Below are 14,270 nucleotides of genomic sequence, written 5' to 3' on the forward strand. Positions count from 1 at the left end.
CGCCTCAATCGCTCGCTCTCTCTCTCTCTATTCTCTCACTTCTGCGGCGCCCCGAACACCAATTCCATTCATCACCATCTCATTTCCATCAATTATTCGGAATTGAGCGTTCACTTACAACGGCGCCACTCACTCACTCACTCACTCTCACAGTAGTCGCAGTAGTAGTAGTGGGCTTCCTCCTCCCTCCTTCCTTCCTGAAGCCCCCCTCCCTTCCCTCCCTCGCTCGCTTCCCCTCGCTTCGATCCCTTCGAAGTCGCGTTCACACAGCGCCTTCCTGATTCCGTCCTTTTGGCGGGTGTTGACCGGTTTGACCATCATGCCGTCGCCACGTGGTGCGCACCAAACGGGCTGGTACTCAATAGTGAGCCGCCAGAACAGCGACGGCTGGCCGTGCGAGAATGTCGGATCCCATGGCCGCGGGGGAGATGCGAGATCTGGTCCAGTCGCCGTGGAGAATCAATCAGTGTGTGTTCCCCCAGATGGCCGCATTTCGAATCTTCGCTCCCCCTCATGGGCCCGTCCTCTCGGTCCCCACTTTAGAAAATTGGGAGCATCCTTCGGTGGGGCCCTTCCCTGCTGCTGACTGGGCCCGTCCTTTGCTGACTGGACCCGCGCGTGCTGACTGGACCTCCCCCTCCCACTATCCCCCTTTTGTCTTGATCAGAGGGGGAGTGTTCGTCTTTGTTCGCTTCGACAGCACATTTTTCCAAAAGAATTCAAATGCCAAACCATTGTCTACAGTCGCAGTACAATTATGTCCATGCATGCATGCATGTTACTTCCAGAAAAAATATTCCTTGAATACCTGTCTTATAATGATACTTGTAACGAGTCTGTCATAATTGTCAACGATATAAATTTCTTGTGACTGTGGATGGGAAAACACAGATACTTTTATGTTTAGCCGAAGGTAAAATGTAATTTTTTTGTCAATAAATTATTATTTTTGATAGAAAGCATTGTTTTAAAATCCTAGAGTGTTCATACTATTTATTTTCCTTCCAATATTTTTAATTATTTTCTTATTTTTTCACATATTTGAATACATTTTTATTATTTACTTGAAGGAGCACTTATACACGGAGAAAAATATTTGTTAAATCATCTAGGTATCCAGTTCAGTTTATTAAGTGGATGTCATATCAAAAAATATTTGATAATATATAATACTTTATTATTATTATTATTATTATTGATAAACCAGAAAATTATATATTATCAAGATAAGATAAGTTCTTATGCAAAATATAATTGCTTAAATATGTTTATGTATATATATATATACATATATATAGACATTTATATATTTGTAATTTTCTAAATACCTTGAATTCTCCAAGTATTATTTAAATTGTTTGTATAGTGGAATCACGTCTTACATTTTGTTTTAATTTGAAAAAAAAAATCCAAATTCAAAATCATAGAAAGTTACTATATGTCATAAAAAATTATTTATTTTAAAATTACTGAGAAATAAAGGTTGCATGTTAGAATAGTATATTATAATATTACATGCACATGTAATATTATTTTAGAAACACTAGGTGGACACCCTCTTCTTCTTCTTCTTCTTCTTCCCTTTTTTTTTTTTTTTTTCTTTTTTTTGTGTAGACACCTTTCTTGTGTTGCATAGACACCCTTCTCATATTGTATGGACACCTCTATCCATACACAAAGTAGTATCTTTTACACTTGAATGTTTTCTAATGATGATATTTTTTAATCAATAAAGTTTAACAATTGATAAATATCACAAAATTAAATTGGTGTCTTCTTTTTGTATTTAAATAATTGATTTTACATAATAATATCTAGATTTATGTTCCATGACAAAGAAAAGAAACATTTAAACTTTGCAATCAACTTGTACAAGTGATCAGAAGTATAAGAAAATTTATTTTTTATACAAAATCTTGATACCTTTTCGGCACTTTATTGATGGTACCAGCATGTCGTCCACCGGTGTGAAAAGGGCTCAAGACATTTAGAAAGATTCCACATGATTTTTGAAGAGCCCATGGATTTAGGTTCGATAGCACGGTTACAGGGAGCTTTGGGTGTCAGCAACCTGTGGCCGAGTGGATGATAGGCGGATGACTCAGTCATTTTGACGAATATCGTCGACATCGAAGGAAAGTGAGGATTCTGCCTGCGTGCATTGTCGTCTTCGTCGTCGTCGTGCTCAGAGAGCTTTCAAGTTTTGTAACAAATTTGACAGCTATGATGTCCAGGCACGGGGAAGCTGTAGCCTGTCGACTCTGTTGCTAGCCAGTTAGCCAGCCAGCTAGTTAGCCAGTCGGATAGGAGCCCCTCGTCACGCTGCCCTCATGTCCTGCCCGGACGTGTCTTCACTTCGTTTACCCATTCGCTTGCTTGTTTCGTTTCGTTTCGTTTTGCCGCTTTGAGGCGAGGTTCATGTTGCTGGATCCAAGCGGACAGGGACCTTGTCTGAGTTTGAGGTGCTTTGTAGACTGACGAGGGACGCGCGCCCGAGGAGAGGTGATCTGGATTTTGACAGGGGAATTTCGTTGTTAGGTTGCCGTTTCTCGTGAGTTTGGAGCACTCGGGGATTGTGAGGAGTTTCTGAGAGCGTAGAGGAGATCGTGGTGCGGCGGTCCGGGGGATCGCGGGGATTTTATGCAAGTGGGAGGTTGAACGGATTGGCGCTGGGCTGGAATTTTCGCGATTGTAAGCACGAAATCCCTCGAAGGTTGGAGTGAGAAGGGGGGAAGTGTAAGACAGGGACACCGAGAGAGCTCTTTCGAATGTATTGAGGGAGTGTGCACAGTTAGTATTGGATTTTCTGTTGGTTCATTCATGTGTACTCCACAAGGCACTAAGTGCAGACGAATGTGGGTGTTTCAAGGGATTTGGGCCTAATGGTGGAGGTTTTTTTATTTTATTTTTGGAAAAATTGTTGTTATTTTTTAAAAGTTAGACTACTCGATGATATCTAGGTTATGGTTTTGATTGGTGTAGCGCCTGGAGTGGAGTTTTTCTTGGAATTATCGCGTCGAATCAAATTGGGAAGTTCTTTAGTTTGAATTTCGCGCGTTTAGGGTAGAAGCGTTGTGTATCTCAGTTTCTTACCTATGCAGCTCATAATTGAGGTTGCATATACTTTTGACAGATAGAGCGAAAGGTTGTAGTGCCATCTTTGGGTGGAGCAATGGGCTCGGTGAAGCCTTCTGTTCGGTATCGAGGCTCTGGAGTTACTTCAAATGTCGCTGAATCGACTGGAAGCAACGGCGTTATTAATGGAACTCCCACTACCAATGGCCACATTAATCATCTGCGTCATGAATTGTCTGCTTTTGAGAAAGAGGAGTTTGATGCCCAGGCTTATGTACATTCTAAGTGTCAATCTATGAGTGAAAAGGTTTGTTCTCTATCCTGCAATCGTGGTGTTAGGAAGCTCGCCTTTTCAATACAATCGTGTCAAAAAGTTTGCTTTCTATACATGCTGACGTCGCAGAAATAGGTTGAGGTATTTGCACTGTTCCATGTAATGGTGAAGGTAGTTCCATTGCTTTTTGGGAAGTAAGTTATATATTCTGCTGGTTGCGGCTATTGAGACCATTCTTTTCCTTCTTCCTCCCGATTCATAGGACATACGCAAATTGTGCGGTGATCTACTGGATTTGAAAAAGTCGTCTGCAGAAGAAATGCGCAAGAGCGTGTACGCTAATTATGCAGCTTTCATAAGGTTCATCGTCCTCCCTTATCACTCCCTCTGCATGGCACTTACCATGTTCAACGACAATGCAGACCTCGATTTCTGAGTTCGAATTGCATCATCTCCACTTGATTGCAATGTTCTATGGTCACAGCCTCATTCTTGTAATAAATTTCCTCATTCATATACGTGAATTTAAATGTCCTCACAGCATTCGCACGCCTCGTCAATTGGGTCCAGCTTTGTGGGTAGAGAATCATATTTCTGTGATAGACAGTGCAATGTTCTAGGAGAGAGCTGCATCGGTCAAAATATCCAGGAACTAAATTGCTGCTGTGCATCACGAATTCTCCAGCTGTAGATATGGCAAGCTGGAATATCCAGATTGTTTGGAATGGCTTCAAGCGTCCTTCAGTTGGACCTTCCAGCCTCACTACAAGAGCTATTGTAATTTTGAGTCAAATACAACTTGCGGTTGGTCATACCTCTGGCACGGAGAATTTCCTCTTGGTTATGTACCGCTGCACGCTCTGCTTCGAGCATCTTGCCATCGCAGTAACTTACGTCGATGATTGATGTGATTTTCAAGTTATTATTTTTGTACACAATTCAGCCCAATTTTATCGTTCTCTAACATAATGTCTTTTCACTCTGTCTCATTTGTATGGCAGGACTTCCCGTGAGATATCCGATGTAGAGGGTGAGATTGTCGCCATGAGTAATCTTCTAAAATCTCAGGCAAAACTTGTTCGTAGCTTGGCAGAAAGTGGGGTTTCTACAATTGCAAGCAATACATCGGTGACTGATACGGAAGGAAAGGGTCTTCCTCAGCATGAAACGGAACCTTCACAGTTAGAAAGGGAAGCTCAGGCTATTCCAGACTCTCTGGATGTTCTACTAGCTGAGAAGAAAATAAATCAAGCCCTGCAGATTTTAGAAGAAGGTGATAGACTTGTTGCAGAGGCTTTTCACCCGAATGGCCACGGGGGTAGAATGAGCTCTGCCGCAGCTTCACAATTACAGTTAGCTTTGTCTGAGAGAAGAGCTAGATTAGCTGAGCAACTTGCAGAAGCCACTCAGCAACCTTTCTTTAGAGGTTCAGAGCTACGTTCTGCACTAGCAGCTTTGGATAAATTGGGTGACGGAACACGAGCACACACTCTTTTGTTGCGTTCTCATCACAAGAGGCTTCAGCACAATATTACAGGACTTCGTCCTAGTGGGACATCTTATGGTGGGGCTTACACTGCTGCTCTCTCCCAGCTAGTTTTCTCTGCAATCGCCCAGGTATATTCTTTTTCTTAGATATAATATTATCTACTGAACTGGACTTGTACATCTCATGTTTGTTGCGTGTCTGCAGACAAGATATTGCTAGGCGATACCTATGTGGTGTGTCGGTTCCGTTGATATAAATTTGCATGATGTTGATGCAAATCTAGTTGATACTGTGACCAGCACCTAGGATTATCGGAGAGCGTCTGAAGCGATCTTGTCCTATTGTTAATGCTTTGCTTTCTGCAGGCTTCTAGAGATTCGGTGGCAGTATTTGGAGAAGAACCCGCATATGCCTCAGAACTGGTGTTGTGGGCTCGCTCACAAACCGAGCTTTTTGCTTCTTTGGTGAAAAGAAATGTCCTGTCGTCTTCGGCTGCTGCTGGAGGTTTACGAGCGGCTGCTGAATGTGTGCAGATCGCCCTTGGTCATTGCCTGTTATTAGAGGACCAAGGACTGGCTCTTTGCCCAGTCCTCTCCAAGCTCGTGAGGCCAAGTGTAGAGCAAGCTTTGGACGCTAACTTGACTAGAATTGAAGAGAGTGTGGGTGCATTGGCAGCAGCTGATGATTGGGTGCTTAGTCATCCAGGTGCAATGTTGCGCGGTTCATATGGAACGAGGTCCTCTTATGGCGCTGGACATGGTTCGTATGTAAAGCTGTCCAGCAGTGCGCACCGGTTCAACTTTATGGTGCAGGTTTGTTTTTACAAACCTGATTTGCTTTCAAATTTGGAAGCATGAAGGATATTTTGGTCGCTACCAAGTCTTATTTGACGAATGTTTGTATGTTAGTGATTGATCTGTACTTTTATCCTAGCCTTGTTTACTTGATGCTCTCACTTTTGTCTAGCTCTATGATATTGATGGTAAGCGAGTTTACTGTTGCTCTCAATGGGGTAAATATTCTACTTCTGAATTTATGAGTTCGATCATTTGTCTTCTTCAGACTGAATATGTAAGTTCTATCTCGCTCAGGATTTTTTGGAAGATGTCGCCCCCTTAATCAGCATGCAGCTCGGAGGTCCTACACTAGATGGTCTCTCTATGCTTTTTGACCATTATGTTGACATGCTAATTAAGGCTGTTCCCAGTCCTGGGGAGGATGAGGAAGGTGGAGCACCGAATGGAGAGGTTCGGAAGGTGAGAGTGTTGGAAAATTTCTAAGAAATAAAGTTTACATTTTTAATTTTAGCATGTGCTGTTTTTATCGGTCGCAAATGCTATTTAAAGCTTTTGGACGGGGTAATGGTTTAAGTTGAGAATGATTGAATGGGAGAACATCTTTAGAACATGAAACCAGGGATAGTTCCGAAAAACCACCTAAAAGACTATAGGAGAGAAGTTGAGATGTCATTTTATTATTATTAGATACCCACAGTTGTGGTTTTTCTTAGGTGCATCTACCAAGATATATTCTGAATTTTGCAAGTCTAGTTGACTATTGCAGGTTCGACCCGCAACTACAGAGAGTCAACAATTGGCACTTCTTGCAAATGTCTCTGCGCTCGCTGATGAATTTCTACCTCGAGCTGCCTCCAAGTTGGTTCCAGGTGGTATGCAGACAGTTATGAGCAGAGATGATTTGCGATCAGCAACCCGCCGAGGTCGTGATAGGGATCAAGGTAATCATCATTGGCCTCCCTTACTAATCGCTTATTGTGTCTCTTTGTATATATATATATATATATATATATATATATATATACTGCATTCAACTTACGTGGCCTGTGCAACGGTGTTATTTAACTGATTGTACCTTCAAAAATTGTTTGGCAGAAAGACATCAACTTGGAACCGTGGCACATCGCTTACCGGAGCTCAAGGATTGGAGGCGAAGGTTACAGAGAGAAGTTGACAGACTTAGAGACCATCTATGTAGACATCATGTTCTTGAGTTAATATATTTCTCTGATGAACCCGAGTCTCAACTCAGCCCTGACACCTACTTGAATCTTGATAATGGTGGTGGAAACCCCAACTGGCACCAAGAACCAATGCCATCTCTCGTCTTTCAGGTGAGTATTTTTGGCATTTAAGGTGCTCTTTGTGTTGCATGTTTGTTTCTTCTCATTTTCCTTCATTCTCGACTGACAGCATGAATACGTCTGGATTTTTTTTCTCGAAACTTCTTTTGGTTCAGACTTCTGCTATTTTTGCTTGTCCTCGTCCTGCCTGTTAAATCTTACACTCAAAGTATGTGGACTTTGCAGGCTTTATTTCACAAACTGACCTCTATCCAGCACACAACTGCAGAATTGCTTTCAGGAAGAGAAAGAGTGGTGGTTGTGTTGCTCATGCGACTTACCGAAACCTTAATAATCTGGTTGTCAGAAGATCAGGAATTTTGGAATGTCATAGAAGATGGGGAGAATAGTCTTGGCCCCATCGGTCTACAACAAGTACGGTCTTGCGTTGCTCATCTTTGTACTAATAGCTTTTGTGACATTTTAAAAATGACATACATTCGTGTTGTGATTGATCTTATTCTTGTTGGATGATGGACGGTAACATTCATCAGCTATGGACAGCATAGACTTTTTGAGTCTGAAGCAGGGTCCGAGGTTGAATGTAATAGTGAAGATTGTCGACTAGTAATTTCAGTTAGATTGTTTGTGCATGGTTACTATATCAGTTATGAACATGCCCGGTAAGCTGATTTTAATACTACTAGTATTTTGTGGATCCAGTTTGTTTTGGATATGCAGTTTATCATTCAGGTTGCCCTCAACGGTCGGTTTTCATCAAGACACATGCGCCAAGTGGTTAATGATGTCACAGCGAGGGCTGTTACTGCTTTTGCAGCGACAGGAAGTGATCCCCACAGGTAAAACCCACCAACCGGCTGAACCTTTTCGTCACAAAAAGAAAAAAAAAAAAAAAAAAAAAAAAAAAAATCAATTGCTGACGACGACGAGGATGGTAAATGTGCCTTAAAGAATAGTGCATTTTACAGTGTGGATCCTAACGCTAAATAGCTTTCGCCTTGCCTCCAACCATGCTTCAGGAGGTCAGTGCCGGTATTGAGGGTGAGGACCTACAAAGCTGAAAATAATTTCATTTGAAGACTCCAGTCTTGAAAACCACCTATTGTTTCTGCGGGTTCTAAACGCTCTTACTGAAGCATACCTTGTTTTCTTGCAGTGTGTTGCAAGAAGATGAGTGGTTTTTAAATGCAGCTCAAGAAGCAGTTCGCGTGCTTCTGGAAGAATGGAATACACAAGTCGGCAGTCCGACAGCGTCAATTTCTGCACAATCAACTTCATCATTCCGTTCTCATGGAAGTGAATAAGTTGTATGTCAGTCACGTTGGATGCTTTGTCAGGGATGCCTATGGAACTGACCATGGAAGTGGACTCAAATTGAAGTGTTTCTGCTCACATGCTAAAAACTCAGGATAGACCCAAGCGACGAAGGGACATGGTGGTGTAAGCGTCGAAATGTACGTGCAATCATTTGATATGATTGCATACATCACCATTATGCATGGAGATGTTGCCCATACCAGTAAACCAAGCCGATTTACTTATATAATAATAATAATAATAATAATAAGAATAATAACATACATATTCATATAATTGAAATTAAAAGCTGAAAAGTTATCCGTGGGTGATGAGTCAAGTTGAGACAACTTGTGCTCATTGACACCCTAGCTGCTGCGATTCCACATTTCCTGACGTCTAGGTTTTTATTTTTCTTAAAGTGAAATTTATTTTCAAACAATTGAAAACATTTGGATAGTGGTTCTTTTTATAATCTGATAGCAGTAGAAATTTATTAAGCCCTTGGCATTCAGTACTGTGTGCACAGGTTAGTTCTGATGCACATTGGGTCTTTACGTGTGGGCGGATGTTGAGAATTGTTACCTTTCAATCCAAAGTGACCTGATATATACAGAGGAGATGCACAGCTGGTACAACGCTCAATCGCTTCTCTTTCATGTTGTTTGTGATGAAACAGCTTAGGAATTTTGTCTTTTCATGTTTTTAATGTGAATTGTAATCTATTTCATTTCTCTAAAGGACAGCATCTCGGGATAAATGTGGAAGGTGATTCCTGTAGGGTTTTCGAACGGACATGCTTACTTCGGTGACTAACGCTGTTCTTGTGTTTCGGTTAACAAGGGAATGGAGACTTCGAGTAGCGACCTGTCGAAGTTTTTATCTGCGACAGTTTGTAGGATATAAAGTTGGTTGCCTTGAGACTGTGTTGCGCTCCTGTGCGTAGACACCATTCATTGACGTTTTGCTTGAACAACTCCCTCACCGGGTTGTTTGTGTCAGTGTATATTGCTAGTTTTTTCACTCCCTCCATCAATTTACCAAGGTTGTCTCCGAACTCGATGGAGTAGGGAGTGTTCATTATTTATAATAAAAATGAGCTGTGTTCGCTACATCGTTGCGGCTAATATTTGCTGCTAAAGCAAATGAGTGCATGCTAATTACTTTTATTTTCTTTTTTCTTTTTTCTTTTTTTTAATCCATTAATTACTGGTTCTTCTATCTTTCAATCTACTTATCCTTCTGCCACGGGCTTTCGATTTCTCCAGATCTTAGGAGCATCCGCTAGTAATATGACCGCAGTAATTGTGTTTCAGAAATGGTCGATTGCGGCCTGCTCATACACGACTTGGAATTTGAATCTGACTGTCAGACGTTTGATGGAACTTCAATGAAAGGATTGTAAATCGCTTTCTAGGTTAGCTAACCATGGTTCAACTCCACCTGCATGTGATAACTGCTTCAACTGTTTGTGGGACATTTTGCCCTTTTATCCGCTGCATGTGGGCGTGCTTGGCAAGCACTACACATGCATGAACGTTCTACTTTGGAGGTAGAAACTTGCAAGGGGACTCATAGAAGTAATTGTGGCGAAGTAATGGAATCAAATGGACGTTACGGCTAGTGCCCATGTCTACTTGCACGTGTTCTGCACACTGTTTCCTTCCATTGCAATGTTGGATTACCTTGTTTCCTCGAACCAAAGACACATTTGTTCCTTTGATGTGCGGAATTCACGCAGTGCAGCTTTATTGGTATTTCACTGAAGCAGCTACCTTCGCGAATCTGCTCGAAGGCTCCTGAGTCAAAGATTTACAAGGATTCCACTTGCAGAGGGATAATAACGTGTCAGGAATCGAAGATGAGGTACATTTCAGTAGAGTCTTCGGCAGTATAGCATCTTTAGGATATTAAAATTTATTACTTTGTATATTTGTCTACTTTGTTGCCTCTTTGTAACAATTCCAAAACCATAATGCAACAAAGAGTAGAGAGAATCGGTTGTTACAATGTCTAATTGTTTTTTAGTACGAGAAGATTACTTTCTAAAAGTGCATACATCTCTATTTATATATCTTTGTTATAAGAGTTGGTTTAAAACAAAAACAAAGTAAAAATAAAAATATTGTGGAATAATGCATTAAAGATTATATGCAAGTAATAAAAAAGTTACTGTAAATTTAGGAGTTACTAGTAAGCAGTCTACATATTACATTTCTAAAAAAAAATTAAGGTTATATGAGTTTGTAATATTGAAATTTAAGAAATTTTGAAATACAAAAAGATTCACATAGAAAAAAATGTCTTTGAAATTCATTTATAATAAAATTGTGATAGTGATTTATATTACCAAAATGATGTTTGTACTTTGATAATTATTCTTTTGGTTCATTAAAAAAGTTATTGCAAATATCTATGCTTATACAACAATTGATTCAATTTGTGTGTGTGTATATATATATATATATATATATATAATATTTTGAATTGATCCATGTGGATTAGATTTAAAGCTTATTATTTTATTTTTATCATTATTATATTTTGTAATTATGTCTAAGTATCAGATTTTGACTATCTAAACAAAAGAAATTATACGTATATGTATATGTATATACATATATATGTTGTTGACCAAGGAATTTTTAAAAACTATATTTCAATATTTTTAGACAAAAGATATGTTCTAAGACCAATAATCATGTAAGAATCATTTTTCGTATGTATCAAAATCCATCTCTAAACTATAAACCAGCCCTATAATCTTAAGTCCCAACCTTAATACCCAAATGAAATCTTCCATTCCCAATATTTTGAAAGATGTCATCTAAGTTAAAAACTACTACCAATGTTGAACTGATCAGACCCCTCAAGCTGGAGCTCCACGAGAGGTCCCGGCGAGATTTGAACTCGCGTTACTGGATTCAGAGTCCAATGTCCTAACCGCTAGACTACGGGACCAAGAAAACACTCTATCATGACAGAGACTGACAGAAAATAATATTTACTAATTTAAATACTTGAAGAGGTTTGAATATTTCTTCAAGTTCTTAAGGATCTTGCTGAAAAATGAGAAGTTGGAAACATAGACTACAAGTCTCGTTTAGTCTCTGACCAGCCATTGCATATGACCATTAGTTTAAAAAAAAAGAAAGAAGAGAAAACTGTATGAAATAGGTCACGACAGTCACAACAACAATTTCACAAAAGTGAGCTCCGATTGAAGATTTTTCTCTGCTCCTCCTCCTGCTCTTCATTTATGTGGTGATATTACAGGAATATCTCAAGAACAACAATGAATAACAGTAAATGACTACAAAATTTGCACCTACATCTGAGTTTCTAGAGTAAGTTGAGAACGAGAAAACGATACAAAAAGTGGAAGAAAGGCAACGCCCTAATCCAGGCGCACCTCGAACCACTGGATGGATCCCTGGCCATCTCCGAGGTCGAGCTCGCACACTGCATTCAACAGATATTGCACTGCTTCGTCTAACGTTGGAAACTTTGCTAGGTCTACGGGGAGCTCCTCGCCAGGCCATTCTTGCAACCAATTCTGTCGCCAATATTGCTCACAATTAGTTGCAGATGATTCAGCAATAGGAGGTCATCGATGCATTTAAATGGCAGCAGCAGCCCAGCAAACACACACACAAACACATTTTCATCACATGCAAAGACGAATCGAATGGAAGAGATGGTGGTTGTTGTTGTTGTTGTAGTTGTTGTTGTTGTTGTTACCTTAAGTCTTTCTTGAAGCTCTTCAGCTGTAACGAATTGCTCATCCTCCCCTGGCTCCATCAACACGTACGTCTCCGCATCCCCATACAGTGCGCTTCGCCCTGACCGTTGCTGTGCGACAAACTGCATGCACCCCAATATTTCTACCATGAACCCGTTCACAACGCTTTCGCATCCTCAAGGCTACGAACACAAGAACATTACACGGTGCGAGAATCGCAGATTACGACGACAATGGGGGCACAACTGATTCGAATCCCACACACACACACACTCACACACTCACCTGTAATCCCCTTGCGTTGGATAGTCCACCGCCGAGGATTCCGTCAAAGCTGCCTGCGCGCATTCCTTCGAGAAGATAGTGCGCAAGGTTCGACGCCCGCACTGAACACGGACGGTCCCCATCTGTGAAACGATGCAAATTGGGTTCACAATGTAAGAATGGTGAATCTATTTCGTAAGTTCAACATTCTGAGTGCGCCGCATGGACATAATTCTAATTTTTTTTCTTTGTTTTCCTAGAGATGAGGCTAAGGACAAAAGTAAAAAATAACAGATTCATAAGCCTCGAATTCTAACCGAAGCGCAAACCACGATGCCCTCGTCCCAGTGCGCACACTACAATTCCCTCAAAACCATCGTATCGTGGGGAGTTGGTCTGTGCACCACCAGCACCACCACCCGGGCCGCAAGAATGCGAAACCCTGACAACAGCAGATTGCTGAAGAAGTTGCGAAGCTGCCATCGCTGCTGCTGCCTGTCGTGCAATTTTGTGATCCTTTCCTTCAAAATTGAGCTTTAGGGCCAGTCGACGACGGGACTGAAACTCACTCTCATCGCATCAAGGCCTCAGCTTAAGCCCAATCTGCACGGTCTCACCCTATGGCCGATGTATTTCTTCCTTCCTTGCATCACGGTCTCTCCTGTGACCGAGGGACCTCTACCTTGCTTCACGGTCTTGGGTTGCCAACCGAGGGGGAGGAGGGACCTTTCTCCATCGTGCCTCCATCTCTGCGTTTGGGTGGTCGGCGTCCAGGAATTGTCAATTTTTGAAAGCACAAATTTGATCTATTTGGAGAGTACATGAACAATAAATAAAATAAATAATTCATGTATATTAATGAAAGAGCTATTTTATTTTAAATTTTTAGAATATGTGGATAGTATGAATTGAATGGCAAGATTATAATAGAAAAAGAAAATAGTTGATATTTTTTGTATAAATAATTGAGCATCATCTAATATATTGAAAGGTTTAGTCTAGTTGTCTACAAATCATTAATATAGAAAATAGCAAGCAAATAATTGAATCGCAGAAGCTATTTGGAATTAGAGCATAAGATTTTTATATTCTTATATTTGAATTTAATATCAATTTTATTTGATATTATTTTGTTGTGCTTTCAGTGATATTGTAAATTATAATTAATCCAAATTGAGCAACTTTAATATGCAAAGGATTGGCGAATTCATTTTGAAGTGAATATGCATTAACTCAAGTGCAAAGTTATGGTTTTACTATAGAAGTTTAAATATGATTTATTCCCAACACCTAGAAGGTACAAATTTTATGCTTTCTTTAATTTCAAATCTGAATGGCATTGCATAGCAAGGTCCTTATTATTGATTTGTTTGAAGATTTTTATGAGCATCCAAAATCTCACATAAAGAACCAACAAAAGATATTTTTATTTTTAACAACTTCTCTTTGATTATAAAAATAAATCTATAAATTAGTATTTGTTTTTGTAATGAGAAATTGTAATGCAACTAGATAGAATTAATTGCAACATGTCATTGGTGAGTTCAATTATCTATAAGCAACTTATGTGAACAATCAAAATTTTTGGTATTTTTTCAATATTACCAAACTTGCGATTTTCTAAAAAAAGTTGTTATTTAACTAAGATTTTGAAATCTTAGTTAAATTACTATCTTTTTATAAAAACTTATTTATACATGTATAACTAAGATTTTAAATTTTTTTTTTAATAAGGATATATATATATATATATATATATATATATATAGAAATTAAAAAATAAATGACATAAATTTAAAATAAAATCTCAAAGTTAATAATTCTTTCAATTATAATATTAGTGCAATTACATTAAAGATTTAATCATTATTTATAGTAAACCTATCAAATATGAATAGAAAGTCATAAGTTTGTTCAAAAGATTTCACTTATAATTGATCTTCCACATACATTATACAGAATTAATACAAATAATAGGAATATTAATAATAAAAAATCATTATTTTGTTTTAGATATCTATTTCTTTAA

The 14,270-nt window shown here is 39.4% G+C and overlaps 2 protein-coding genes and 1 non-coding gene across 4 annotated transcripts; 1 reads left to right on the forward strand and 2 right to left on the reverse strand.

Moving 5' to 3' along the window:
* Positions 1-2,209: 2,209 nt before the first annotated feature.
* Positions 2,210-9,347, forward strand: LOC112292876 (exocyst complex component EXO84B). Of its 2 annotated transcripts, XM_024541804.3 has the most exons (13): positions 2,210-2,691; positions 3,134-3,382; positions 3,612-3,709; positions 4,351-4,966; positions 5,204-5,650; positions 5,930-6,094; positions 6,402-6,576; positions 6,731-6,969; positions 7,165-7,353; positions 7,642-7,778; positions 8,096-8,393; positions 8,751-8,867; positions 9,079-9,347. In XM_024541804.3, exons 2-11 carry the CDS (start codon positions 3,173-3,175, stop codon positions 8,241-8,243), a joined length of 2,424 nt encoding a protein of 807 aa, XP_024397572.1. In that variant the 5' UTR covers positions 2,210-2,691; positions 3,134-3,172; the 3' UTR covers positions 8,244-8,393; positions 8,751-8,867; positions 9,079-9,347. The 2 variants fall into 2 exon arrangements, with proteins under 2 accessions (XP_024397572.1, XP_024397574.1); XM_024541806.3 differs by lacking the exons at positions 2,210-2,691; positions 3,134-3,382; positions 3,612-3,709 and adding an exon at positions 4,055-4,153 and having other exon boundaries at positions 8,096-8,867.
* A 1,777-nt stretch (positions 9,348-11,124) lies between these two features.
* Positions 11,125-11,196, reverse strand: TRNAQ-CUG (transfer RNA glutamine (anticodon CUG)). Its single transcript has one exon. It is a non-coding gene; the product is annotated as a tRNA-Gln (tRNA).
* A 238-nt stretch (positions 11,197-11,434) lies between these two features.
* Positions 11,435-12,739, reverse strand: LOC112292255 (uncharacterized). The gene is made up of 4 exons (XM_024540557.3): positions 12,559-12,739; positions 12,263-12,384; positions 11,977-12,099; positions 11,435-11,791 (listed from the first exon to the last, which is right to left on the reverse strand). The coding sequence occupies exons 1-4, from the start codon at positions 12,722-12,724 to the stop codon at positions 11,633-11,635; spliced, it is 570 nt and encodes a 189-aa protein (XP_024396325.1). The 5' UTR covers positions 12,725-12,739; the 3' UTR covers positions 11,435-11,632.
* Positions 12,740-14,270: the final 1,531 nt, after the last annotated feature.

This window comes from Physcomitrium patens, chromosome 15 (genome assembly GCF_059467195.1).
Source record: "Physcomitrium patens ecotype Gransden chromosome 15, ASM5946719v1, whole genome shotgun sequence".
In the NCBI taxonomy this organism is placed as follows: Eukaryota; Viridiplantae; Streptophyta; class Bryopsida; order Funariales; family Funariaceae; genus Physcomitrium; species Physcomitrium patens.

Excerpts from the sequence above, each read along its gene's own strand:
- LOC112292876 (XM_024541804.3), top strand. The coding sequence starts at position 3,173 with ATGGGCTCGGTGAAGCCTTCTGTTCGGTATCGAGGCTCTGGAGTTACT. Across the intron at positions 6,970-7,164 it reads TGCCATCTCTCGTCTTTCAG|GCTTTATTTCACAAACTGAC; the intron begins GTGAGTATTTTT and ends TGGACTTTGCAG. Across the intron at positions 7,354-7,641 it reads GCCCCATCGGTCTACAACAA|TTTGTTTTGGATATGCAGTT; the intron begins GTACGGTCTTGC and ends TTGTGGATCCAG.
- LOC112292255 (XM_024540557.3), bottom strand. The coding sequence starts at position 12,724 with ATGGCAGCTTCGCAACTTCTTCAGCAATCTGCTGTTGTCAGGGTTTCG. Across the intron at positions 12,385-12,558 it reads GCATCGTGGTTTGCGCTTCG|ATGGGGACCGTCCGTGTTCA; the intron begins GTTAGAATTCGA and ends ATCGTTTCACAG. Across the intron at positions 11,792-11,976 it reads AGCTTCAAGAAAGACTTAAG|AATTGGTTGCAAGAATGGCC; the intron begins GTAACAACAACA and ends TATTGGCGACAG.